This window comes from Mirounga angustirostris, unplaced genomic scaffold, assembly GCF_029215605.1.
Source record: "Mirounga angustirostris isolate CCGP_5_RB_7025 unplaced genomic scaffold, mMirAng1.0.hap1 SCAF_5, whole genome shotgun sequence".
Lineage (NCBI taxonomy): Eukaryota > Metazoa > Chordata > Mammalia > Carnivora > Phocidae > Mirounga > Mirounga angustirostris.
Window position 1 is genome coordinate 114,078,031 of NW_026991713.1, and position 27,471 is coordinate 114,105,501.

At 38.5% G+C, this 27,471-nt stretch overlaps 2 protein-coding genes across 2 annotated transcripts in view; one reads left to right on the top strand and one right to left on the bottom strand.

Moving 5' to 3' along the window:
* LOC123842471 (ankyrin repeat domain-containing protein 26-like) overlaps positions 1-16,192 on the bottom strand; it is a 126,902-nt gene extending 110,710 nt beyond the window's left edge. The window contains 6 exon segments of the mRNA XM_064593500.1: positions 7,517-7,584; positions 10,067-10,173; positions 12,431-12,604; positions 12,762-12,876; positions 15,680-15,999; positions 16,043-16,192. Coding sequence (XP_064449570.1) covers positions 7,517-7,584; positions 10,067-10,173; positions 12,431-12,604; positions 12,762-12,876; positions 15,680-15,999; positions 16,043-16,192 — 934 coding nt within the window.
* LOC135364298 (ankyrin repeat domain-containing protein 26-like) overlaps positions 1-27,471 on the top strand; it is a 362,531-nt gene that overhangs the window by 259,575 nt on the left and 75,485 nt on the right.

Below are 27,471 nucleotides of genomic sequence, written 5' to 3' on the forward strand. Positions count from 1 at the left end.
AAACAGGGATTCACTATCATATGAAACAAAACTGGATTATCTATATAATTAAGAATTTTTATTCTAATTTTAAATCAGAAACCATTGTTTAATCTAAGAATCATAATGAAAGTTTAATAAGGTAAAAAAAAGATTATAATTACCTAATATTGCCGCAGTAATTTATGTACAAATACCTGTTAAATATTCACCAAAAGTCAAAAAAGTAACCAGCACTTCATTTAATACAGATCATGCTACTGAAACCAGTACCATGTGATACCATCATATTTCTTGCTGTTAAAATAAAATCTTAAAACAACAACAAAAATTAAGTCAGGGCTATAATTCCTATGCAAAAAAGATTCCATAGAGCAGGCCAAAGACTGCCACCATTAGATCCCACTTGAATGGCTGGCCCTTGGTTGGTATCCGGGAACTTGGATTTTGGGAGGGTTCCCACCATTCCATAGCTGGTAAGAGTGGCTGTGCCTAAGTGTTGGTACAAACCAGGTGTCTTATCCTGTATACTTGATTTCCTTCAGGGAGCCTGGAATTTTGGTATACGCTAGGGAGAAGATGGCTACATGATTATCATTTCAAGAAAACTTCAGGCACTGAGTCTCTACAAGATTCTTGTACTGGCAGACAACATTTCATATGTGTTGTCATAATTTGATGCTGGAGGAATTAAGCACATAACTTGATGCTGGAGGAATTAAGCACAGCCATAGGCAGAGGATTCTTAGAAGCCTGCACTTGGTTTCCTCTAGACTTCACTCCATGCACCTTTCCTCTGTGCTGATTTTGCTTTGTATCCTTTCACCGTAATAAACCAAAGGCATGAGTACAAATATGCTAAGACCTGTGAGTTCTTCTAGTGAATAACCAAATCTGGGTGTCGTTCTGGGAATCTCTAATACAACTGCATTATATGAAATTTTTATGATTTGGGTTGATATTTTATACATGATTACAGTCAGACGGTTATTTCACAGAACACCTTTACTTGAATCTGGTTTTCTTAGTATCTGCCTTGGAGATTCCTGTTTTTCTATACCCATCTGAATAAAGGCATAAAAAGAAGAGATGACATAATGATCGGAAAATAATGTCAAACAAGCAACAATCTTATTTTAATCAGGAAAAAAAAAAGAGAATCCTGATGATTACCAAAATATTCTACAGTATAAAATTTCCTATAAAAAAATGAAAAGATCACATAAATTTTCTCCAACTAAATAGGGATTAATTCAGGGCGCATGGGTGGCTCAGTGGTTAAGCGTTTGACTTCAGCTCGGGTCATGGTCCCAGGGTCCTGGGATTGAGCCCCACATCGGGCTCCCTGCTCAGCGGGAAGCTTGCTTCTCCCTCTCCCATTCCCCCTAGTTGTGTTCCCTCTCTCGCTGTGTCTCTCTCTGTCAGATAAATAAAAAAAACATCTTAAAGAAAATAAATACATAAATAAATAGGGCTTAATACCATTTTTATGGTAGTTATGAATCAATAAGGTAACTGGGATAACTATAGAAAAATATGTAACTATCATACACAGTTTAACAACACACTATTGATTATAGAGTTTTGTTTCCAGTCTTTTCCTTAATTTCTTACAGAATTAAAAGCATAGTTCACCTATTAAAGGCAGTTGTCGACAAACTAGTCAAAAAGCCAAAAATAGGATGCCTGGGTGGCTCAGTCGTTAAGCGTCTGCCTTCGGCTGAGGTCATGATCCCAGGATGCTGGGATCGAGTCCCACATCGGGCTCCCTGCTCCGCGGGAAGCCTGCTTCTCCCTCTCCCACTCCTCCTGCTTGTGTTCCTGCTCTTGCTATCTCTCTGTGTGTCAAGTAGATAAATAAAATCTTAAAAAAAAAAAAAAAAGCCAAAAATACTCCATCCAAAATATGAGTTATCCGCTCCACCCTGAAAATAGTGGATTTGATCATTAAAGATCAATAGGGCTCATTTGGGGGAAAACAAAGTGAGTTATCTTATATACATAGATGGTTAAAAACTTGATAATCTAATTGGCCACATATTCTTGTTAAGTCACAGTTTACCAATTTCTGGAAAAAAAATATAAAAGCATTTCACATTAAAGGTGTATCAGATAAAAATTTCTGACAATCCAGAAAATGCTTTCAGTCTTGGCAGACCATCATCACTAACTTTGTCACTGTGATACAGATACAAAGAAATTTAGCACAAGAAACTAATAAAATATGAGATACACTTTAGATTAGGTAGCCCATTACCTTAGAAGGAAATACACATATATGTCAAACATACATATGGTAGAAATGTGTTCTAATAGTGTTGGATTCCAAGACAATTTTCCTTAGCGCTTTCTTTAGAGATGAAATTCAGAAAGGAGCAGTAGAAGTGGAGATATTAGAAGAAGGCAAATGAAAAGAGGATCAAGAGAGACAGCACTAACCAAAATAGTCAGGTATTGACTGTTTTTACTGACACAGAATTCCTAAACTAGTGAGACTAGTATATTCAGTGTATCACCTTATATTTTCTCCTCGGTATTATACTAGTTTTCTGCAATAAAATATTTAAAAGAGGTCAAAAGGCTCCAAACTGCAGGTCTGTAAACTATTTCTGATCAAACTTTAAAACTCTCAAAATACAGCTGCATCATGATTCCATATCAGAGATAGGGCCTGACAGTGGCTTCCTGCCTGTTGCTGTTTTTGTTTTCGTATTCATCCAGAAGAGTGTATCAAGGACTTGAGGAAAAACTCAAGTATCTCCACCAGAAACAGGTAAGAAAGACAACACTTTTCCTCACACTTGACTCCTAGGTTTTGACAATTATGGAAAAATGTTGGCAAGTCTACTCACCAGGCTAGACCATTTTCCCTTGACCCTGTCCGGGTAGACACTGCAGTTACAAAAAAGTTACGTAGGACCTTACTTGATGTGTTATTTTTCCAAATTTGGACGTAGAAAGTACCAATCATGTAAATAATAGATCGTACAACTCAAAAATTCTTTTGAAAAGGTTACCACCAAAGAGCTTTTAAAAGTTAAATCCAACTTTCTTTTCAGTAATTTCTTTCTTTTCAGTAATACGCCTCCTTGAAATATTTTTTTAATTTTTTCACCATCACTTCCTCTAATTCCTCTCTTACGTTTCCCCAGTCACTCCTCAGTCTTCTCTACTAACTCCTACTCCTCCATCCACCCTTATATTTTGGTATTCCCAGGGTTTGTTCACTGGCCTCCTTCTCATTCTATATGTTTCTCCACCATGGACAAGCTCAATCTTTGTCCAAGCTATCACTTTGCTTAATAATTCTAATCAGATTATTTCAAATCTGCACCTCCAACCTTGAAGCTCTACCTCCAGCTAGAAACCTCCTAGTATTCGATTATCCAATTATTGAAAATCTACTACATGGACATTCCATCAAATTCAACGTATACAGAAAAAAACCTGGTCTTCCCTACTCCCACCGCTCTCCACTCTTCATCTGATAAAGTCCTACTCATTCTTCATGTCCAATTTAAATGCCAGTGTTCAACCTGGAAACATATGAATCTTCTTAGATTTCCTCTCTCCCCTAACTTTTTACATTCAATAATCACGAAATCATATTAACTATACTTCTTTTCTGTCTCTGCTTTATATTTCCCCTGCCACTGCCCTACTCAAACATGAGCTCTTAACTGATGACTTCCAGAGGGGAAAAAAAAGCCACCAACTATTATGGTTATTTCTTAAATTAATAAAAAATTTTTAAGCAAAATGAATGAGAAAGGGGGCACGTGGGTGGCTCAGTCAGTTAAGCATCTGCCTTCAGCTCAGGTCATGGTCTCAGGGTCCTGGGGTCAAGCCCCGCATCGGGCTCCCTTTTCAGCAGGGAGTCTGCTTCTCCCTCACCCTCTGCCCCTGCCCCTCTGCCCCACTGTGCTCCCTATCTCTCTCTCTCTCTCAAATAAATAAAATCTTTAAAAAAAATTGTTTAAATTTTAAAAAATGAGAAAGACATAAGGCCTAGAAAAAGAACAACATTTTAAATTGAATAAACTGAGCCTCCTGACTTTTTCAGTATAGAAGGGTGAAAATTTCATAATGGACTGATACTAGGCTAAGGAAATATAAGCTTCCTTTGTCTTCCAGTCTCTTTACATGGTTTCCTTCAATATATCCTCCACATGAGGGGCCAGCAAACTATGGCCACAGGCCAAGTCTGACCTGCCATCTGGTTCTGTAAATAAAGTTTTATTGGAGGACAGTCACATCTATTCACCTATATATTGCTATGGCTGCTTTCACACTACAATGGTAATTGTAATTGAGAAACCACATGGCCTAAAATAGTCACGATCTGGCCCTTGAAAGAAAAAGCTTGGTGATCCCTATTTTATACCATAACCAGAGGGCCCTAATTCAAATCTAATCTTATTACCCTTCTGCTTCAAATTCTCCAATGAATCCCTGCATCAAATACTGCTGGCTCCCTCCCCAATGGCCATTCCATAATTCTTCATTCTTGCTGGAGAACTACAACTTTATTTGGATATTTGTTGTCCCCATACAGAAAGAAGGTGGCCTCACCCCAGCTTCAAAAGGAGAAATGATTATTCTAAGCTATTCACAGTACCTGATTTACCAGTGACTGGTTTAGGAACAAGCATGCGATACACCCTAGCCTAGAAAATGTTAGAGGAAATTCACTGTAAGCCTCTGAGTATTCTTATTTAAAAGAAACATATAGGGGCGCCTGGGTGGCTCAGATGGTTGAGCGTCTGCCTTCGGCTCAGGTCATGACCCCAGGGTCCTGGGATCGGGTCACATCGGGCTCCCTGCTCCTTGGGAGCCTGCTTCTCTCTCTGCCTCTCTCTCTCTCTCTCCCTGTCTCTCATGAATAAATAAATAAAATCTTTAAAAAATAAAAAAATAAAAGAAACATATAGGGGGGACCTCGGTGGCTCAGTCGTTAAGCGTCTGCCTTCAGCTCAGGTCACGATCCCAGGGTGCTGGGATTGAGCCCTGCATCAGGCTCCCTGCTCCCTCTCCCTGCTCCCTCTCCCACTCCCCCTGCTTGTGTTCCCTCTCTCTCTGTCAAATAAATGGATAAAATCTTAAATAAATTAATTAGTTAATTAATGAAAGAAACATATAAAGAAAAACAGTCCTTCCAGTCATTGGATATTGTCCTGTGAGACTAGACCTGGAGCTGCTGCTAATTAGCCAACCAGGAAGGGAGACATAAAATACTGCCAACCTCAAAGCTGAACAAGAGACAACTGGGACCCTGATGACATCACTGAACCATCAAAACAATTCTAGTTCCTATTTTTTAGTCACTGTTTTGTTTTTGGTTTTTTTTTTTAGATTTATTTATTTGAAAGAGAGAGAAAGAAAGGAAGCGTGCCATAGAGTGCAAGAATGGGGGGAAGGGCAGAGGAAGAGAATCTTCAAGCCCACTCCGCACGGAGCCCAACGTGATGTGGGGCTTGATCTCATGACCCGAGACTGTGTAAAACCAAGAGTCAACACTTAACTGACTAAGCCACCCAGGTGCCCCTGTTTTAGTCACTGTTATAAGTCACCTATTATTTGCAGCTAAAAGCATTTTACCTGATAAAGTTACCAAGGTCTACAGGGTAAGATCTACTCCTTTCCATACGACTGAAAAACTTTCATAAGCTTGCCTTAGCTAAGTGTTCACCTCATTCCAACCATTCCCATAGCACACTTTTTGTACTGGCAAAACTGAACTGCTCATAAATCCTCCAAAGTTCACTCGTACATCTTAGCCTTTGCACTGCTGTTCCGTCTGCAAAACATGTCATCTTGATGGATGTTTCTCCTGCCAAACATCGTCCTTCTGCCACTTTACCTGGCAAACTTACTATTCAGTCTGCATACTTACCCTAAATTCTACCCACTCTCCTAAAACTCTAATTCCTCACTATGGACATAGTATCTGGAACATATTAAATACCAATAAAAAAATAACAATGGTAATTATAAGCACTAGGGGACTCTGGCACATAGTAAGCACTGAATAAAGAAGAGTAAATAATAAAAATGACAATGATAATAACAAATTCCTGGAGGGCAGGGATTGTATTTTTTGAATGTTTGCATTCTACAACATCAGAATAACACTTAGGAACTAAAAGACACTTGACAGTTATTTGTTAAGTGAACAAATGAAAATAAGTAAATTGCAAAACCAATAGACAGTTACCTTAAAAAAAAAAAATGTCTCATTGGTATTGCTGCATACTAGCTAAGTTTTGCAGTTCTTATTGTTTGCCATTTGTTTACGATACCAGGAAGGTATTGTAAAGTCCCCAGTTTTAAGGATAGTTCCTTTTTTTTTTTTAACTTTTCCCCCTATTTTATTTTTTAGATTTCATTTATTTATTTGACAGAGAGATAGAGAGAGAGCACAAGTAAGCAGAGAGGCAGGCAGATGGAGAGGGAGAAGCAGACTCTCCACCGAGCAGGGAGCCCGGTGCGGGACTCGATCCCAGGACCCTGGAATCATGACCTGGGCCGAAGACAGCCGCTTAACCGACTGAGCCACCCAGGCGCCCCGAGGATAGTTCCTTTTTTAATGAGACAAATCACTATATAATAATATTTACTAAATGTAATCCACTTGTAAAAATTAAAAGATCCATTTTCATAACAGGTTCAATTTATTATAATATGCTTATAGAGAAAACATAAAACATACTAACTTAAAAATCTCTTTTTCTTATTTACACAAAGATATCATATGGGATTTTAGGGGTCATGACTAAAATAATGAATTTCTTTTCAGACAATACCGCCTCATATTTTAAATTACCTACAATTAACTTCTTTTGTTGTTGTTGTTCATACGGACGTACTTTATTTAATTTTTTTTATTATGTTCAGTTAGCCAGCATATAGTCCATCACAAGTTTTTGATGTAGTGTTCAACAATTCATTAGTTGCATGTAACACCTACTGCTCATCATAACGCGTGTCCTCCTTAATACTCATCACCTGGTTACCCCATCCCCCCACCCCCCTCCCTTCTGTAACCCTCAGTTTGTTTCCCAGAGTCCAGTTTCTCTCACGGTTTGTCTCCCTCTGATTTCTTCCCATTGTTCATGACAGCAATGCCTACAATTAACTTCTTAAATAATCCTGAATACTAGACTCTTAAGAAAGAAATTAAGAAAGAAAAAAAAATAGGGGCATCTGGGTGGTTAAGGGTCTGCCTTCAGCTCAGTTCATGATCCCCAGACCTGGGATCAAGCCCCACATCGGGCTCCCTGCTAGGCAGGAAACGTGCTTCTCCCTCTCCCTCTGCCTGCCACTCCCCCTGCTTCTGCTGTCACTATCTCTCTCTGTCAAATAAATAGACAAAATCTTAAAAAAAAAAAAAGAAAAGAAAAGAAAGAAAAAAATACATATGCAATTTACACAGTAGGTTTTTTTTTTTTTTCCATTGCTCTTTCATTATCAAAACTTCCTTACTCTGACTTCATCTATGTTAGGACCACCAAAAGTAATTCACTCTGAAAAGTCTTACCTGCATTCTTACTTTGCAAATCATTGTTAAGTTTTTCTTCTCTATATTCGGCAATTAGTTGGCGACTGCTACATATAAAAAAGGGTGATAAACAATGTTACTATTTTAATACTGATATGAAAAACATTTACCAAATATCAAATTCTTAGGAGTATTTCAAATAATATCAGAACTAATATCAAAGCTTGAAGTACCCCATATACTTCACATTTGTAAGTTCTATACACTTTTTATTAAGTATGTAATTAAAGGAGAAAAAAAGTAAGGTGAACCAGTCATGAATTCGTAATTTAGTAATTAGTAAATTAGAGTTAGCTTGCCATAATGGAAAGTGTCTAGAACTCAGAAGTCCTAAGTCTCACAGCTATTTCCTCTTGGACAAGCCACTTCTCTTGGGCTCAGAGTCTTCCTCTATAAAACAGGCATCTTACTGCCTTATTTTACAAGGTTGTTAAGAGGATTTAATGAAATATTAAACCCAAGACATGGCCTTTCGGGAAAGGTGATGCCCACTACTCTGGGAAGGGCAATATGAGACCTTTCGTCACCTAATAAGAAAAGGCGCTCCATAGGATTTAAAGCAGGCTTGGGATATAGGTCTAGTAACAAAGGAGAAAGAGAAGTCCAGTCTCTTCCTGCAGCATTATTTGAACCTCTTTAACAGCTTAGAATGGTCCCAACTACCATCTGCTGGAAGAAGAGACAAGGATAATTCATCCTGAAGGTCTGGGCTAACATATGGGCTTCACGTAAGGCTTTTGAGTGTGAAGGGAAGGGTGTGTCTGGCTAAAGCCAGGAGGCCCAGCTGACAGAACAGGGTGCTGGTGCTTTGGAATAGCTGAGCATAGAAGCTTATGTAGTAAACGAAAAAAAAGTTGTAACTTTGAAGTCTAACTATGGATCACCATGAAGACTGAGGAATGTGGCTCAGCAAGGGCATCCTAGGAGCAAAGGTCAATCATGACCAGACTGCAGAACCAGTTTCTTTCTTACTTTTTTTTTTTGAAGATTTATTTATTTATTTATTTATTTGAGAGAGAGAGCCTGAGAGGGGGGAGGGTCAGAGGGAGAAGCAGACTCCCCGCTGAGCAGGGAGCCTGATGTGGGACTCAATCCTGGGACTCCAGGATCATGACCTGATCCTAAGGCAGTTGCTTAACCAACTGAGCCACCCAGGCGCCCTGCAGAACCAGTTTCAATGGCAATGCTGAGTAGTTGATGTCTTTTCCTTCCAAATGACTTGTGAAAAAAGATGGTCTCTTTGGTCTTAGGGAACTCCTCAGGTTCTTGGAAAATTCAAGGGGGAAAGTATAGGAGATAGCCCTCAAGGGAAAGTATAGGGTCTTCTACTAAACTGAACATCTCAAGACCCAAGTAACTAGTTAGAAAAAACAAGGATGTTGGGGCACCTGGGTGGCTCAGTCGGTTAAGCGTCTGCCTTCAGCTCAGGTCACGATCTTGGGACCCTGGGATGGAGCCCCACGTCAGGCTCCCTGCTCAGCAGGGAATCTGCTTCTCCCTCTGTCCCTCCCCACCCGTGCTCTCTCTCTGTCTCTCTCTCAAATAAATAAAATCTTTAAAAATAAAAAAAAAAAAGCTTATTTGCAGGCTGAAAATAACAGTATTCATACTAATGGTAATAAAACAGTCATAGTCACAGTTAATGATGCTAAGATAAGCACGTGGTAGACACTAAATTAAATGCTATATATATATAAAATAGTACACAGAACCACCCTTGAAGGATATACTATTATCCTCCTTTTCATATCAGGAAATGTATCTGGTTATGATAAGTAATGTTTCCAAAGTCACACACCCAGCAAGTAGGAAAGCTAGGAATTAAACCTAGTCTTGTGTCAATCTAAAGCCCAACTCTTTTCTCTTTATCACCCACCTATGATTTGTCCTCATTAAAGGAAAAGTCTATTCAATTACAGTTATCTTTCATCCTTCTATCCTTACCAATGAAAACCAAAAAAAAATATACTGAACATGAAAAAGGATGATGAGCCCATATTATCTGGTAACAGTAATTATTAACCACTTAGGGATCATCCAACGTCAGTATTCTTCAAAAACAAAAAGCAATTTAAAGAGTCATCCAAAAGACACAGCAACTCCTATTTATGTTTAATATTCATCTTTTAAGGAAAACATATATGAAGTAGAAGTTTCAAAAATACTATAAAAGGGTTAAGAAGTCCAATATTGCGTCGTAAAGTAAAATAAAAGTTAGGAGTCCACACTTTATAAAACTAATAAAACTAATATGAAACCCCTTTAGCTAATATAAAATCATATGGCAAAAAAAAAAAAAAAAAAAAGCCTGCAAATGACATCAGTCAATAATATGAAGGAATATAAATTCTACCATATACTGTTCTTCATGTTGCCCCGTCAGAATAATTGCTTTCTGCCTAACTGATGACATGTTGACATTTTTCACTATATAAATTAATCCCCTTATTAAGTTAGTCTTTCTGACTTGAGTAACTGTGCCACTCTAGAACAATATAAGGTTTAAAAAAACACCCAAAACTACTGTACCTTTGCAACTTACCAACTGCATGTACATTTGCTTCTTTTTCTATTAAAAATTCCACCATTTGCTGTTTGTTCTCACTTACAGCAAGTAAAAATGGTGTGAGTTCATCCTGTAAAAGTGCAAAAACAATTTATAATTTACAAAATTACAATATTTCCATACTGAATTTTAAAACTTATAAAGGATCCTCTAAACTCAAATATATAATATAGAAAGTACTCTCACCCTTCTGTGCTTTCACCAGCTCCTCCTTCTCTTTCAAATAGCCCTCCTCAGGGGGCCTGGGTGGTTCAGTCGGTTAAGCATCTGCCCTGGACTCAGGTCAGCTCAGGTCGTGATCCCAAGGTCCTGGGATCCAGCCCCAAGTCAGGCTCCCTGCTCAGAGGGGAGTTGGCCTCTCCCTCTGCCCTGCCCCTATGCTCCTACTCTCTCACCCACTCTCTCTCTCTCAAATAAATAAATAAAATCTTTTTTAAAAAATAAATAAAACTAAATTAAATAGCCCTCTTCCACCTCTTCAACAGATTAACTGCAGTCATTCTCCAAAACTCACTTCATTGGCTGGTTCCAAGAATCTTGGCTTCTATCACAGTATTTATTATGGTATACTCTAGTTATTTTATTGCACCCCCTCTAAACCAAGAGCTTCTTGAGGGAAGGGATTATATTTTTTCTCTCTATCTCCAAAATCTAAAACATAGCAGTAAATGCTTTAAGTATTTTTATTGAGTTAGCAACCTAAATGATTATCTCTGGAGTAGTGTTTTTTAAATTACATTCCGAAGAACATATACTTTGCTGGAAGGTAAGTACTGTGCCCCAATAGAAAGATTCAATGATCATCTATGTCTGAGAAATATTACAAAATTGCACTATATATCTAGCACAAAAGAAATCCGTTTAAATTTGCTTATCCCCATTTGACAATACTTTTTGTGGCAAACATTAACATTTGAGAAATTAGAGTTTTGGGGATATAGTTTTGAGAGCTTTCCAATAAAAATGAAGATTTTCGGGGTGCCTGGGTGGCTCAGTCGTTAAGCGTCTGCCTTCAGCTCAGGCCATGATCCCAGGGTCCTGGGATCGAGCCCCACATCCTGCTCGGCGGAAGCCTGCTTTTCCCTCTCCTGCTCCCCCTGCTTGTGTTCCCTCTCTCGCCGTCTCTCCATCAAATAAATAAATAAAATCATTAAAAAAAAAAAAAAATGAAGGTTTTCTCCAGGTTACACAAACATGCTTGATTCTCTTCTGTCAATGGTATCAGGATCCCAGATGGCAACATAAGGCACTCTTGATCCAAATGGGTCACTGAGGAGATGGACTCAGAATTAAAAGAGTGGCTTTGGGGCAACTGGGTGGCTCAGTCAGTTAAGCGTCTGTCTTTGGCTCAGGTCATGACCCCCAGGGTCCTGGGATCCACCCCTGCATCAGGCTCCCCTGTTTCTCCCTCTCCCTCTGCCCTTCCTCCATACTCATGTTTGTTCTCCGTCTCTCTCAAGTAAATAAAATCTTAAAAACAAAAAAAAGTATCATTAAAGTGAAATCTTAGACAATTAAGGTATTTCAAAATATTTTCATTCAGGGAATGCAGGAGCTTCCAAATATGAAAAACTGACCCTACCTATCTCAACCAACAGTGTTTCTGTAAGGGCAGTGGTAGAAATAATGCATGTCACAGAAACAGAAGGTGGACTGGTGCGCGTGGTCATCAACTACTCCCCATGTACAGCTACCACCCCACTGAGGAACTACCCAAGGCTGAGCAGGAACTACTCTCTGAAATGGGAGACCCCAATGTGGTACGTGGTGGGAAGAGTGGCTACAAGCACAAGTAAATGTCCCTGTAGGATGTCATGACCTGATCCCTTTGCTCTCATTTTCAGAACCTTGGGGCCTCGAGTGCCCAGGGCCTGCAACCTGCTGCTTTCTCCTCCCACTTGCACTCACCCAAGTTACCCCACTGGGTCAGGGTCTCCCACCCATTCCCAGCAGCACCCATTTCCTAAGCCCCTGCCCAGCACCCAGCCTCCACCACCTCCACTCCCCTCTAGGCCTTCAAGCCTTTGTGGGCTCTGAGCCCACCATCCACTCCCAAGCACTAATGGGAAGATTTTCTTTCTGGGGTGGAAGCGGGGCTGGGAGACAGAACTTCGCCCTCTCCATGGGCATCACCTTTCTCTAGCCCTCCCTGCCCTGGCTTTGGAGTTGTTTCCAGGATGACAGGACCTGATGTATAGAATTCAGTAAGTATATGTATTTATTACACATATAAATAAATATGTAAATAAAATGATTTGTGGCTAAAAAAATTTACGTATACATATATATATTATTTCAAATACTCTATAAATACACTTGATCTGCACCTTGTTTCTCACTTCAATATTTGCATGGTGTAGAAGCAGCTTCTCTGCTATTGATGTATTCGAACCAAGGGCGGCATAGTGGAGAGCAGTATTGCCAGCAATGTCCGTAAGATTTGGATCAGCACCGTGTTCTAGAAGAATAGTCACACATCTCTCATCCTGACATTGTACAGCCTGTCAGTATTATACCAAGAAACAGAGTGTCAATTCTGGGAATTTAAAGTAAACATGCCACAGGTTTCACCAATTAGTTATGTTTAAATGCAATAAGTTTTCATTCTAAGTAATTAAATCAAATCCATCTCAGGCAGACACAGCTGCTTCCACATACCTTCATCAGAGCAGTCCTATAATCTGTATCAAAGAGGTCAAGCTGGCATTTCCTCTCCACTAGGACAGCAACGACATCTGGATGGCCATTGGCACAGGCCAAATGAAGAGCAGTCCTATGAAAGTGAAAGAACTTTTTAGGAAATTATAGTGCACTATTTCAAAACATGCAATTAATTCATGTAATTGTAAACGTTAAATAGCATCTTATTCCTGTGACTCCAAAACCAGGATTTAGTTTTCTTTTGAAGAAAGTACAATATTTATTAGTGATTCTTCACCACACTAATAAAGAGCAGCCTATCTGAGTAGGTAGAGCATGACCTCAGGATTCAGCTTAACTTGGGTTTGACTCCTACTTTAACTCTGTCACTTAACAGTTATCACCTACTTAGCCTTATCCTCAATTTCCTCATCAACAAAATGGGGATAAAAATAGTTATCTCGGGTCCCCTGCCCAGCTCAGTTTGAAGATCATGTGACTCTTGATCTTGAGGGTTGTGAATTCGAGCCCCACGTTGGGTATAGAGATTACTAAAAAATAATAATAATAAATAAAGACTAGTTATCTCACAAGACCTCGGCGTGATGCTTAAATGAGGATCTATGCAAAGTTTGTTACATAATATTATTATAACTATTACTATTACTACTATTTTACAAAGATAACATCCAATTAGGTAAAGTGATACAATTATGCCTACTTTGTAGATATGTTTTAAGGATTCGCAAGAATACTACATTTCAGTGATTCTAAGATGCTCATTTTGTCACCTTTTAATATCTCTGACATTGGAATGCAATTTATAATTCAAAATGTCTTACAACTCTAATTGGCAGAATTGTTTTGCAATTTCTTATTGGTACAGAAAATACTGGGGCATCAGACAATCTATGGTGCCTTACATTACATGAAATAATGATATACACAACAGGTCTATTGCAGTTCTAGTCATATGCCTGGCATTTAAATAAATTTTAGTTCCTGAAAGCATTATGGGAAAAGAGGACTAAAATAACGGAGAATGTTTTTTAAGTAATTCTTACTCTGATTTTCAAGAAACTAAGCCAAAGGAAACTCAGGATTTAAATAAACAGGGACAGCTCATTTTATTAAATATTTCGATTTATAAATCACATGAAAATCAAGTACTACCAATTATCAATAGTAGTATTTAATACTATTATAAATTTCAAAAGGACAAGTAAAGGTTAACTTTTACGATTTCCTATCTTCAGAAATGTTTTCGTTTGAAAGGAAAGAGGAAAAGCTTTAACTGAGATTAAGTCCTAATACTTCAATTTAAAACTGCTCATCTTAGGGGCACCTCGGTGGCTAGTTGGTTGGGTGTCCGACTCTTGGTTTTGGCTCAGGTCATGATCTCCAGATCTTGAGATCGAGCCCCATGTCGGGCTCCGTGCTCCGCGTGGAGTCAGCTTGAGATCCTCTCTCTCCTTCTAACCCTCCCTTCTCCCTCCCCAGCCACTCCCATTCACTCTCTCTCTCTCAAATAAATCAATCTTTTCTTAAAATTAAAAAAATAAAATAAAATTTCTCATCTTAGTAGTACCTGGCCGGTTCAATGAGTAGAACATGCAACCTTAGTCTCAATGATATAAATTCAAGCCCCATGTTGGGTATAGAGATTACTTAAAAATAAAATCTTTAAAATAAATAAATAGATAGATAGATAGATAGATAGATAGATAGATAGATAGATAGATAGATAGATAGAATTTCTCATCTTACTAATACTGGGCAACATGAAGTCTTTAAGAATGAAAAGATTCTGGATAGAGTATGTCTCCTACATTACATGTGTTCAGATTCTATTTGATAAATAAATGGATTGAAAGAGTAGATAAATACAGTTGGAGAGCTCAATATTTTTTAAAGATTTATTTCTTTTAGAGAAAAAGAGAGAGTATGCACAAGCGGGGGGAAGGGCAGAGGGAGAGGGAGAGAATCTCAAGCAGTCTCCCCACCAAGCATGGAGCCGGACATGGGGCTCCACCCCCCAACCCCGAGATCACGACCCACGCCGAATTCAACACTCTGATGCTCAACCGATTATGCCACCCAGGCACCCCAGAGTTCAGTATTTTTAAAGAAAACTTTTATAAAGTAAAGCAATACATCTGAAATTGCAATAATCATTTATATTTCCTATTTTTGATTTTTTTCATAAGGACACAACTAAAATTTTATATACTTTTACAGTATCATTTATATTATTTATTTTCATAAGGATGTAACTAAAATGATTAATCTATAATCACTTATATGTAATAAAGCTACACACAACAAAAAAATGTATATATTTAATGTATGAATAAAATCGACAAGTACAGGTAAAAACATTCCCTTTACTTCTGAAGAGGTTAAACGTTGTCAGAAGATACCAATCCCCACCCGCAGTCCCCAATTTTTTTTAAATAGAAAGTAAGAGGGGCACCTGGGTGGCTCAGTCAGTTAAGTGCTTGCCTTCATCTCAGGTCATGTTCCCAGGGTCCTGAGATCGAGCCCTGCATCGGGCTCCCTGCCCAGCAGGGAGCCTGCTTCTCCCTCTCCCACTCCCCCTGCTTGTGTTCCCTCTCTCGCTGTCTCTCTCTCTCTCTGTCAAATAAATAAATAAATAAAATCTTAAAAAAAACAAAAACAAAAACCTGTCTGTAAAGTGGTCTACCCGGGGAATTATGAGTGGGTCCAAAGGCAGCTGAAGCTTTCGTTTTCGTGCTCCGACAGCCGGCCTGGGCGCTACACCCCTGCTGGGGGCCTCAGGAGGGAAGACCGCAAAGCGCCCTCGGTGACAGGGGGGCTCCGCTCCACAGGCGGAGCCCGGGAAGGTGCGCGCTTCTCCCGGTCCGCCCCACCTCCTCCCCGCCGTCTCCGGCAGCCGGCCTCCAAGTCCCTATTACCTGTTCATCTGGTCTCTTTCGTCCACGCCGCGTTTCCCGGAAAGTAGAATCTCCTGCAGTTTCCTTACGTTGCCCATGCTGGCAACTTTGTGGATCTTTCTGAGATCTTTGTCTCGGATGTTGTACCCCCACCCGAAGCTGCTGGTTCCAATTCTCCTCTCACGCAGGATGCCCGGGCCGTCCCTCAGCGAGCTGGTAACGCGAAAGGACGACCCGCCCTTCTTACTCCCGAAGCTAAAAAACTTCTTCACCGCAAAGCCTGGAGGCTTCACAAACACTTCCCCTTCCCCTCGGCTTTTCACCGCCTCTAGAGCCCAACACTAGCGCTAGAGATAAGCCAAACCCGCCTCGCCACTACATCACAGTAGCGAAATTCCGAGGTCTGGAATCTTTGAGCGCAGCATAATGTAACCAAGCAACGATGCCAAACACAGATGCGCTTGCGCGCCTCACAAACCGGCGTCGCTGGGCCTGCGCGCAGAGGGCGGGCGGCCAAGGGTGCCCAAAGCGCATGTGCGAGGTCCAAGTCTCTCAAATCTCAGCGATCGCTTGTGAGCCGGCTGGGTTCCCCTTCAAACATTGGCGAGAGTTGGCTGAGCGTTTCTGAACCTTTGCAGAAGTTAGACTCGCCGGTGGGGAAAGGCACTCTTCCTATACTACTGGGGCTAGAGAGCATGAAACTTCAGGATGTTGAATGCCTCGTTCCCCAGAAAACTTCCCTAAAAAAAGCTCTCCCGCAGTTTATTCCTCTTCCATATCCCTCTGGGCCCCAGCCGGTCTCCATGCAATTGAACAGATGCAGCTATTAGAAAGCCTTTTTCAGGGGCTCCGGGGTGGCTCAGGTGGTTGGGCTTCTGCGTTCCCCGGGGCATGAAAGAAAGACGTGTTAGCTAGGATATTTGGAGTTGATGAGGAAACTCCAGAGAATTCACTTTAGATGGCTTGAGTGTATTTGCACTAAAACAGATTAAATTACAGCTGCTCCACAAAGAATACTGAAAGCAGATGGAGTGCTAAACTTGGGCTAAAACAGCCACTCTTTCATCCTCCTCAGATCTATGGGACATCAAAGATCTCTCTTGTATTGGTATTCATTATTCAAATGAGATTAATTTGAATATCGAAGCTTTGGCTGTTTTTTTTTTTTTAAGATGGCTAATTTTTTGATATAATAGCTGTTTCAAAAAAACCTTTTGAAGACTAACATGATCTGCCAAATCAAACTAATTTTGGAAGCAAAAGAGATTATAGGGTTCATTCCCTAAATGCTACAATTGTTATTATCAGTAAGTATGACACTGAATACATATATTCGTATTTCTTTTTCAATATTTATAATGGGTTCATATTTCTCTCTTGTCGCTGTCCTAACCCACCTTCCTATCTCCAGAAACAGAACACCAAAACCTAATGTAATCATTTTCAGAGCCAAGCATGAGGATTCAGCTTAGTATTAACTGCATGAATGTTTAGTTGCCTTTCACGTTTACATATAATTAAATGTATGTCCATTTTGCTTTTTATATTCTCCGAAAAGACATCCTTACGTGAAGGTAAAACTTTTATATTTTTATTTTGAATTTTTAACTACCGATTGTATGAAAGGTCCATCATGTCTTAATCATATTGTTTCAATACCCATTCAGCCTACCGTTGAAGTGAAAGATTCTGTTCCTAATAAAACAGTAGAAGTCAAGGAAAAACAAACATCCAACTCAGGTAAATTTTACAATACAAATTTCACAGTGGAAAGAAGTACACTAAAATATTTGAAATGCTCACAGTCTTCTTACTCTGAATTCTTTTTTTTTTTTTTTTTGGTGGCAAATTTAACTGAAGGATTTGACATAAATAAGGTAGATACCATTGTTGATACCCATGTTTGAACAAAAGATATTTATAAGCATAAGAAAAAGAGATTTTTAAAATGTAAGCTTTAGCTGTAGTTTCCACTTTTATGTTTTGAAATCCTGAAGTTCCCAGTTTGGAATCCCATTACCTCTTTGGGATTCCCAGAAGTTAATTATTAGACTCTCAGATTTTTCCAGTGTTCACAATATTTATTTCGATTCTGGCCTCTCCCTAGAGTAAAGCTTCACTTGCTAACATGTCAATTGTGTTTTAAGTTTATTTCATCTTACTGTTATTATGTTGATCATCTTAAGCCATACAGATGTTCGGATTAGTGGACTCTGTGTGTGTGTGTGTGTGTGTGTGTGGTGTCTTTGATTATTAAAACTGTGGGAAGTAATTAGTTCTATCCTAATATTTGGTAGACACAGTCTTTTAAAACCATAATTCTGAAACTTATTGGTCTTAGAGTCCTTTTATACTATTTAAAATTATTAGGAATTCTGTTTAAGTGTTGATATTTACCATATTGGAAATTTAAACAAGCATTTAAAATACAAGCATACACGATCATATATTGTTAGCCATTAGAGCTCTGACCCACTAATCATGCGAGTTGTGATACTATCACGTATCCTATCTTTAGAAAACTTCACCATACACTTAATAAGAGAATGAGAGTGAAAATGTCAAATAACATTTAGCATTATTGAATGGATGGATCTTGGAACTCCGGGGATTCTCAGATGACATGAGAGAACTGTTTTAAACCATGTACAGTGTTCATGGATACAAAATGATAAAGGGTCCCTTAAGGTTTAATGCCCTTAAGGGTATTAAGGTTTCATTTCTGCATTTCTTGCCTTTTTCTTTCCCTTGTCTTAAGAGGTTTAAATCAGACAATCTTGTTTTAAAAAAGAGAAGGGAAGTATTTTTGTTATATATTCATTTTCTGTTTCATGGCACTGTAGTTTTTGGATCTAGTGTGGACTGAGACTTATTCTGTTTTACATGGAAATGATTAGATCACCCGAGGCTTTCATTTCTGAGATAAATTTGTGATGTTTGTCCAAGGCTTAAAAATTTCTGAACATAGGGACTCCTAGGTCACTCAGTCCATTGAGCGTCTGCCCGTGGCTCAGGTCATGATCCCAGGATCCTGGGATCAAGTCCCACATTTGGCTCCTTGCTCAGTGAAGAGCCTGCTTCTCCCTCTGTCCCTGCTGCTCCCCCTGCTTGTGCGCTCTCTCTCTCTCTCTCTTCTTCCTCTAACCAAAGGAACATCTGAATAAGAATTATGAGAAAGTAATTTCCTTTGGGCTAGTTTTTAGCATTCACTTGCGAGTAGGTACCAGGATTATATTTAGAACTTTGGGACCAGTGGGGAATACTAGGTAGAGATCTAAAGATTGCTTACTCAAAACATAGTTTCTTAGCTTTATTTTGTAGCTCTAAATTCACAAGTATTGGTCAAGCTATATTCATTGTAACTATAAAAAGCACCTTCCCAAATCAAATATTAAAATATTTCCTATGTTCTGTATGACTTTTGTTTTAGAGTTGGCTTTCCCAGCAGTAATGGGAATAGTTGAGAATTTACTATATAGTATCATCTTCTCAGCTATGTATGCATAGTCCATCTCCTTGTTTTATTATTTTTATTTTATCTCTTTAGAGAGAGAGAGATGGGTGGAGAGAGGGAGAGGGAGAGAGAGAATCCGAAGCAGGCTTCACACTCAGCACAGGGCCTGATGGGGGGGCTCAATCTCATGACCCTGAGATCGTGACCTGAGCCTAAATCAAAAGTTGGACACTTAACTCACTGAGCCACCCAGGTGTCTCTTTATTATTATTATTGTTATTTAAAATTTTTATTGATTTGAGAGAGAGGGAAATTGAGAGAACGAGTGGGAGGAGTGGTAGAGGGAGAAGCAGACTCCCAGCTGAACAGGGAGCCCGATGCGGGACTTGATCCCAGGACCGTGGGATCATGACCTGAGCCAAAGGCCACCGTTTAACTGACTGAGCCACCCAGGCAACCCCCTTTATTATTTTTAATAAATAAGTGGAATATTGGTTTTAAGGAGCACTATATTATTTAAAAATAATATGTGGAAAGTACATTTTAATTCTACTAAGATACTCTGTTTATTGATTAACCACATCTAATGTGTGCTCTACTTAATGTACCAGTTCATTCCATGCCTTTTATCGGTCATATGATCAGGTCTGTACTAATAAATCGTACAATATTTTTTTCACCCCTGTAGTTTTTTTTTTTTTTTTTTAAGATTTTTATTTATTTATTTGAGACAGAGAGAATGAGAGAGAGCACATGAGAGGGGGGAGGGTCAGAGGGAGAAGCAGACTCCCTGCCGAGCAGGGAGCCCGATGCGGGACTCGATCCAGGGACTCCAGGATCATGACCTGAGCCGAAGGCAGTCGCTTAACCAACTGAGCCACCCAGGCGCCCTCACCCCTGTAGTTTTATGTTCTTTCTTTCCTTGTAGAATTAACACTGTATTTTCGAAGGATTTTCAATTATCTCCTAGAGTAATGCGTACAGACAATAAATCCAAAGTTATTTACCTATACAAGTGACTTGTTTGCTGTTACTTCTTCAAGCTTGGTAGATCCAAGAAGTAGGACTTTTAAAATACCTACAGGCTCCTGTAACAAAGGAAGATCTGAAACACAAAGTATAAATACAAGCAACTTAAAACAGTTCATGTAGATTGTTTCTCTTCTCACTTGATGCCTTTTATAAAGTAATGAGCAAAGTTAGTCTCTAGGGACCCAAGATTGTGTGTTTATTCATTTAATACAGATTTATTCTGTACTGTGCCCTGATCATTTTATAGCCTCAGTATTTCTGGAACCATTCTGTCAGTGCAGGTGTACTTCATCTTTATTTTGCCTTACTGCCTTCTAATTCATCTCCCATCTTTTATTACAGTGCCCCTCAAATTCATCCCTCTCCACAGCATTTAGAGTGATCTGTCTCAAATGTAAATATGACTATGAACCACCGTTGAAAATATATTTGTGTCCAGGTATCTTAAAATTACATATAAAGCTTTCATAATCTTGACTTCTGCCAAACTCTGAAGCCCTTTCTGCTTTCTGCCCTTTTCTCTGGCATTCTGAACTGCTGGTGATGTCTTCCTCTTAGATCCCTGTATTTTAGACAAATATTTACGCTGTTGTGTGCTTCTCTCCCCTTTAGACAAATATTTACCCTGTTGTGTGCTTCTCTTCCTTGTCTTACTACAGCCTTGCATACTCCTCCTGTTTTCCTCCCTCTAACCCCTTTGAATCTGGCTGACCTCAACTGTTTTCAGTTTCAGTTCAGGCATTATCTCCAGAAAAAACATTCCTGACACCTTTTATCTACATGCTTCTTTAAACCTGGGTGCCTAGCACTTACGGGAAACTCCGTAAATAATTACTGAGTAAAATAAAGACTGTTTACACAGAGGTGACTTAAGAGATTGCCCCATACAGGGGCACCTGGTTGGCTCAGTCGGTTGAGTGTCCAACTCTTGATTTCGGCTCCGGTCATGACCTCAGAGTTGTGAGATCGAGCCCCGTGTGGGGCTCAGTGCTGGGCTTGGAGCCCGGTCAAGATTCCCTCTCTCTCGCTCTCTCTCTCTCTGCTCCTCCCCCTCTCTAAAAAAAGAGAGAGAGCGAGAGAGATTGTCCCATACAGTCCAGGAGCAAAAGAAAGAGATATATAAAGAAGTAATTTACAGTTCAGGTGGTGAAGATACACTAGAAAAATTGGTAAAGTACTAAGGCAGCCCTGAAGAAAGAGGCACCTATTCATCTGGGGAACAGGAGCCATAATCAAGGATGGCTTTACATAGCAGTCTGTGTCCTACAAGATGTGAAGAAATTTATCAAGTAGTAGAGGAAAACATTTCAGGCATGTTTACACTCATCAGGGACATACACCCATAGGAAGGTTGTACACTAATAAAGGCATAAAAAATACTAATAATTTTGGAAACCATGAATAATGTTGTAGTTGACGCTTTGGGTGTTAAGAGGTGCTGTTACAAGGTAAAGAACAGTCTGTTGTGATTTTATATGTTTCTGCTGCATAATATAATTTTGTTTCTGATTGTTTTGTTCATTGATGTTAGGTGGATGAACTTGTGAATGAATCTTTGAGATGTTTGTATGTCTTTAACCTGGTGACATTTAGTATTTCCCAAATGGTTTGTTGAAGTTTCCTATAATTAAAAGTATTTCTGAAAGTAAATATTCAGCTAAAGATTAAGTTTAATTTAAACTATCAATAGATAAAATGTTATTTTCTATTTTTAAGAAGGTTATAGCTTTTATCTAACCATTCTAAGTAGTCCATTTTCACTAAATATATAGATTGGCCAGCAGAACTAGACTTAGAAAGGACATCAGAGGAAGAGCAAAAAAGACTTGATGAAAGTGAAAATAACCACCTAAAGGTATGTAAAAAGTTAAATTTAAATTTCCGATTTTATATTGTTTTTCCTGCTTTAATAATGTAAATTAGCTCAAATGAAATGATCTTTTGAATGGACATATTGAAGTCAATAGATTATAATTTAATATTTAGTTTTTATAAAATTTTACAAGTTACAAAACTTAAAATATTGTTAGAATTTATAGTAACTTATAGCTAAAATCCATCCTTGGAATGAGATAAAAAAAATTCCTGAATATTGTTTGCTTCTCCACATTTTTGTAACTTTTTATGCAATAAAGAAGGTAACATCAAATATTGAATCATATGTTTAAGCAGTTGAAATTATGAGCAGTATAATAATGATGACTACTGACTTAGATTCGTGTAGAAGGAGTAATTATTCTCAGTGGTTCAAAATGTGCAGTTCTCTATTGCCAGTCAGTGATGCCAAGATAAAAGATTTATTTCGCCTTGCGATCTCTGTGTAGTTGACTTCAGAGTGTGGGGTCATAAAATCAGCACAATTGCCTATTGTAGAATCACACCTTCCAGGGTGGGACCTTTGTAGTTGGGTAATAAACAATAACTTTTTCAGTTATTTCATTTCAGCATACAAAATCAGTAAGTATTATTAACATTTTTCTCATCCACTCTCAGTGGACAGATAAACAGATAATTATAAACAGATAATTATAGTGATATATAACACTATCATAGTATATAATTTGAATTAAGATTTAGGAATTTTCTTTCTGATTCATGTTAACTGATTTTGGCTCCTAATAATTGAAAATTTGCCTATTCTCTAGTTATTAATCTTTAAAGAAAATCCTCAAATGCACTGTAGGGGCTCACTATTCTTAAATATGAAAATTATAATATAATTTATATATATAAGTATATATATATTCTTAAGTATGGTGAGATAAAATGCTTTTAAGTTTGCAGCATTAAAAATAATCTAATTCATTTTCTGGTAGATGTAACATGTAATGAATTGTTTATTTCAAAAAAACTGACAAAGTTAAGTTTATGGATTTATGTTTTTCTTCTGTCTTAAGCTAGGGCGAGTTATTTGTCACTTCTTTGTTACAACATAGTGACTTGGGAGCAGCTTAACGTAGATTAAGAAATTTAACAGTTAAATTTTAATTATTTTCTAATTTTTCTTTGTCCATACTTGATTACTTAAGGATAAAGGTATTTCACAAATATGTATCCTGGCAGAAAAGACACGTGAAAATCAAACCCAGCAAATTAACGTTCCACTTTTGCATCTGCAAAAAAAGTCTCGAGAACCAGAAATGAATAAGAAATGTGATAGAAAGGATAATATATCTGTATATTCAGAACATCCTTCTGTGCAAAAGCGTGAGGAAATCTCGATCAAACAAGGCAAATTAGTGTGGAAAAATAATCTAAAACACATCACCAGTGAGTTAAAGCGGACGTTTGGTGCAACTTGTGAAAAACACAAAATTGCTCCTTATCCTAAGGAAGAGTCACTACGTGGTAACTTTAAAGAAGGAGCAAACTTAATGGAAATACCTTCTAACTTGACAAATGATACACTTGATTGTGAGAAAAAGGACATATTTGCAGTGCCTGTCCCTCTAGTAGTTCAGGCATTTCCTGAACAAAAAAGTCTAGTCTCACATATGCTTGCCAGGCATCTTCTGATTTTTCTTTTAGTGAAAATAAATCAGACTGTGAAAATGATAACAAACCAGACACTGAGCATGTTTTTAACAAAAATAAGAGTTTTAAAAGTGATACAGAAACTAAAAAAGTAAGGAACCCACTCGCTACGTTTGAAGTGAAAGAAGACCAAGAGTTTGACGTGCAAATGGCAAAAAGTATGAACCAAAATAGCACTAATTCTAAATTAGACATTGGACGTATACCTCAGTCTAGTGATTCAGAAAGCCGTTTCGACAAAAGGTTTTCCCGCTCCAATGAGATGAGACAAATGGCTCAAATAAAAAGGCACCATAGTTCTGCCGTTACATTTACAAGAAAACAAAAGTCTTGTTCCAGAAGCCATTCTGTGCAGTTAATAACAGTACTAATAACTATAGAAGTATGGAACCCGAATTAGAAAATGTGAGTTCTTCTCCACCATGTAGTTACAGAACATCAGAAGTATGTCTAAAAGAAGAATTACAGCAAGATGTTCAAAAGTTTAAGAACGAGATAGGCATGTTACAGATAGACATCCTGGATGAGGAAAAAAAGAAAGTTCAACTTCAAAAAGAGGTAGAGGTTCACTTTGCTGCTGCTCTTTTGTTTTTCCTCTTTATCAATTATCTGAGTCATTCTGATTCTCCACTTAGGAAAAAAGTTCGTGTATAACATGGGGTTGTCTAAATACGTAATTGTGTTCGGAAATAGATTATTTCTGCTGTCTAAATGATAGGAGTGCAGGAAAACATTCTTATGATTGGTTTTCCTTAAGTTTCTCTGTAAGTCTCCCAAGTGGCATATGAACTGGGAAACTGATTTAGCTACGCACCCTGTGACCTCATGAACCAGAGTAACCGTAAAGAAAATTCCTTAAAAAATGCAATTATTGGGGCACCTGGGTGGCTCAATCATTAAACATCTGCCTTGGGCTCAGGTCATGATCCTGGGGTCCTGGGATTGAGCCCCGCCTCAGGCTCCCTGCTCAGCGGGAAGCCTGCTTCTCCCTCTCACACTCCCCCTGCTTGTGTTCCCTCTCTCTCTGTGTCTCTCTCTGTCAAATAAATAAATAAAATTTAAAAAAAAATTTAAAAAATGCAATTATCTTGACACATCTGGGCACAGTCGAGCATCCGACTCTTGGTTTTGGCTTGGGTTGTGATCTTGGGTTCATGAGATTGAGCCCCGCTTTGGGCTCTGTGCTCAGCATGGAGTGTGCTTTAGTTTCTCTCTCCTTCTCCCTCTGCCCTTCCTGCTCATGCTCTCTCTGTCTCTCTCTGTCTCTCTCTAAAATAAATAAATCTTTAAAAAAATATATAATAATCTCTAGTGTTGTTTTTTTTTTTTTGAAGATTTATTTATTTATTTATTTGAGAGAGATCACACGTGTGTACATGAGCATGAGCCAGGGGAGAGGCAGAGGGAGAGAGAAAGGGAGAAGCAGACTCTGCTGAGCAGGGAGCCTCACATATGGCTCCATCCAAGCCCCTGGGATCATGACCTGAGCTGAAGGCAGACGCTTAACCGCTGAGCCATCCAGGTGCCCCATCTCTAGGGTTTTTATTTTTATCTATTGGCTTAAATATAAATTGCATTTCCATAAACAATAAAATGGGAAAGAAGTAATGACTAAGAGAAAGGATATAAACAAGTATTTCAGCTAAACCTATTTATTGTTTCAGTATGTGCAATCTTTTCTCCTTTGTACTCACTCTTGGAACTTAGAATTCCAACAGGACCACTTTGAGATGTTTTTAATAACAAATATTTGTATTATCACTTTTTTCCTCCACATGTTTTTTAAACAGACTCTTTTTTTAAGATTTATTTATTTACTCAGTGAGCATGAGCAAGGGGAGAGACAACGGGAGAGAAAGAGGGAGAGAGAGAGAGGGAGAGAAGTAGACTCCCCACTGAGCATGGAGCCTGATGCGGGGCTCAATCCCACAATGCTGAGATCATGAGCTGAGCCAAAATCAAGAGTCAGAGGCCCAACTGACTGAGCCACCCAGGCGCCCCCCTCCACTTTTTTTTTTTTTGGTCACCATTCTCACATGTTTCTGTTGAGTCAAACGTTCTTATTATGTCTAATAAAATATAGTACATTTTGACATGTATGATTTTTATAATGTAGGTAGCATAAACCTTCAGAAACCCTCAGTATTTAACTCGAAGGGAGAAAGCTGACTTTTGAGGTGAATTGAGTTTTAAAAATAGACAAAAATCTAGAGATATCCTCCTTCAAAAGAAAAAGTAGCTAAGCACCTTGTCCCCAATTAAGATATTAAATTACTGTGCCAGTGTCATACTTTTAATGTATCTGATTAATTTAATGAATTTGTTTGATAACTTAGCTGATTCAGCATTAAAGAATTGTATCATCTCTTTTGGTGCCATAAGATGCTAGGTAATGCCACTTTAGGAACTTTGGACAAATCATTTAACTTTTTTTGGTTTCACTCCCATTTATCAGTGGAAAATGGGATTAAAGTTGATAATTACTTTTATACTCTCTAGCTATAAAAGTTTATGATAACCATGAATGTGGAATTTGGGGAGCATTACTCATTTCCCAAAATTCTACACTAACATCAGTTTCACTCTGTTCTTTTTGTGTCCTGGTGAACTTTGGTTCATATATTTTAATGAACACTGCCACTTTTTTGATAACCCTAGGATCCAAATGAAAAAAGAATTGTAAAAGGCAGTTGGCGAAAAAATAGCTCAGTGCAAAAAGAGGAAAACTCTTTGTTCCTGGAGCACCATATGTCACATCCTTTAAATCTGGCTGTTTTTGCAAAATCCAGTTGGTAACGACAGACGAGGACAAATTTTGTGTCTTTGTCTTTTTATTTCTTTGTATCTGCTGGTCAGATGGGGTGGGGTCGGGAATGTTAGGTAGGAAAGCATGGATATGAATACCAAATTAAGAAAGCCCTTTTTCAAATTTTGGAAAATTCTGCTGTTTTAATTAATTATTTTTTAAAGATTTTATTTATCTGTCAGAGACAGCGAGCACGCGAGAGAGAGCACAAGCAGGAGCGGCAGTCGGAGGGAGAAGCAGGCTTCCCGCTGAGCAAGGAGCCTGATGTGGGGCTCGATCCCAGGATCCTAGAGCAGACCCGAGCCTAAGGCAGACGCTTAACCAACTGAGCCACCCATGCGTCCCAATTCTGCTGTTTTTATTCAAACAGAAATGAAGCAGAACTTATAAAAATTGCAATTATTTATAATGATAAAGTTAAACACAAAATATTTTATCGATAAAAATTATGACAAACTAAGAGTCAATGATATAATTAATGAAAAAATGTTCTGGGAAGACTGGGTGGCTCAGTCCTTAACAGGACTCCCTCTGTCTGTACCTCCCTCCCCCTGCTTGTGCTCTCTCTCTGATAAATAAATAAATAAAACCTTTAAGAAATTTATAATGAAAAAAAGTTCTTTTTAATGAATAATGTAGTAACAATTATCCTTAGTATCACATTTCCATTAAAGATTAATGAAGAAAAGAAGAGACACCAAAGTAATGAGACGGCAGTATTAGAAAACACATATGCTGTCGCTGCTGCTGCTGCTGGACTCATTCAACAAAGAGAGAGTGGAAAAACTGAAAACCACCTCTTTCCTGTTGGGAAAAAGGAAGATTCTGATGGGTAAGCCTATGGCCATATTGAAATAGTAGGTAATTATTATTTGCCTATAAAACCAGTTCTAGTTGGAGCTAACATTCATGATTAACAAGTTTTATATTTTTAGTAAGGCTAGTCCATCCTGGGTGCGAATCAGAAAAATGCAAATAACGAGATAC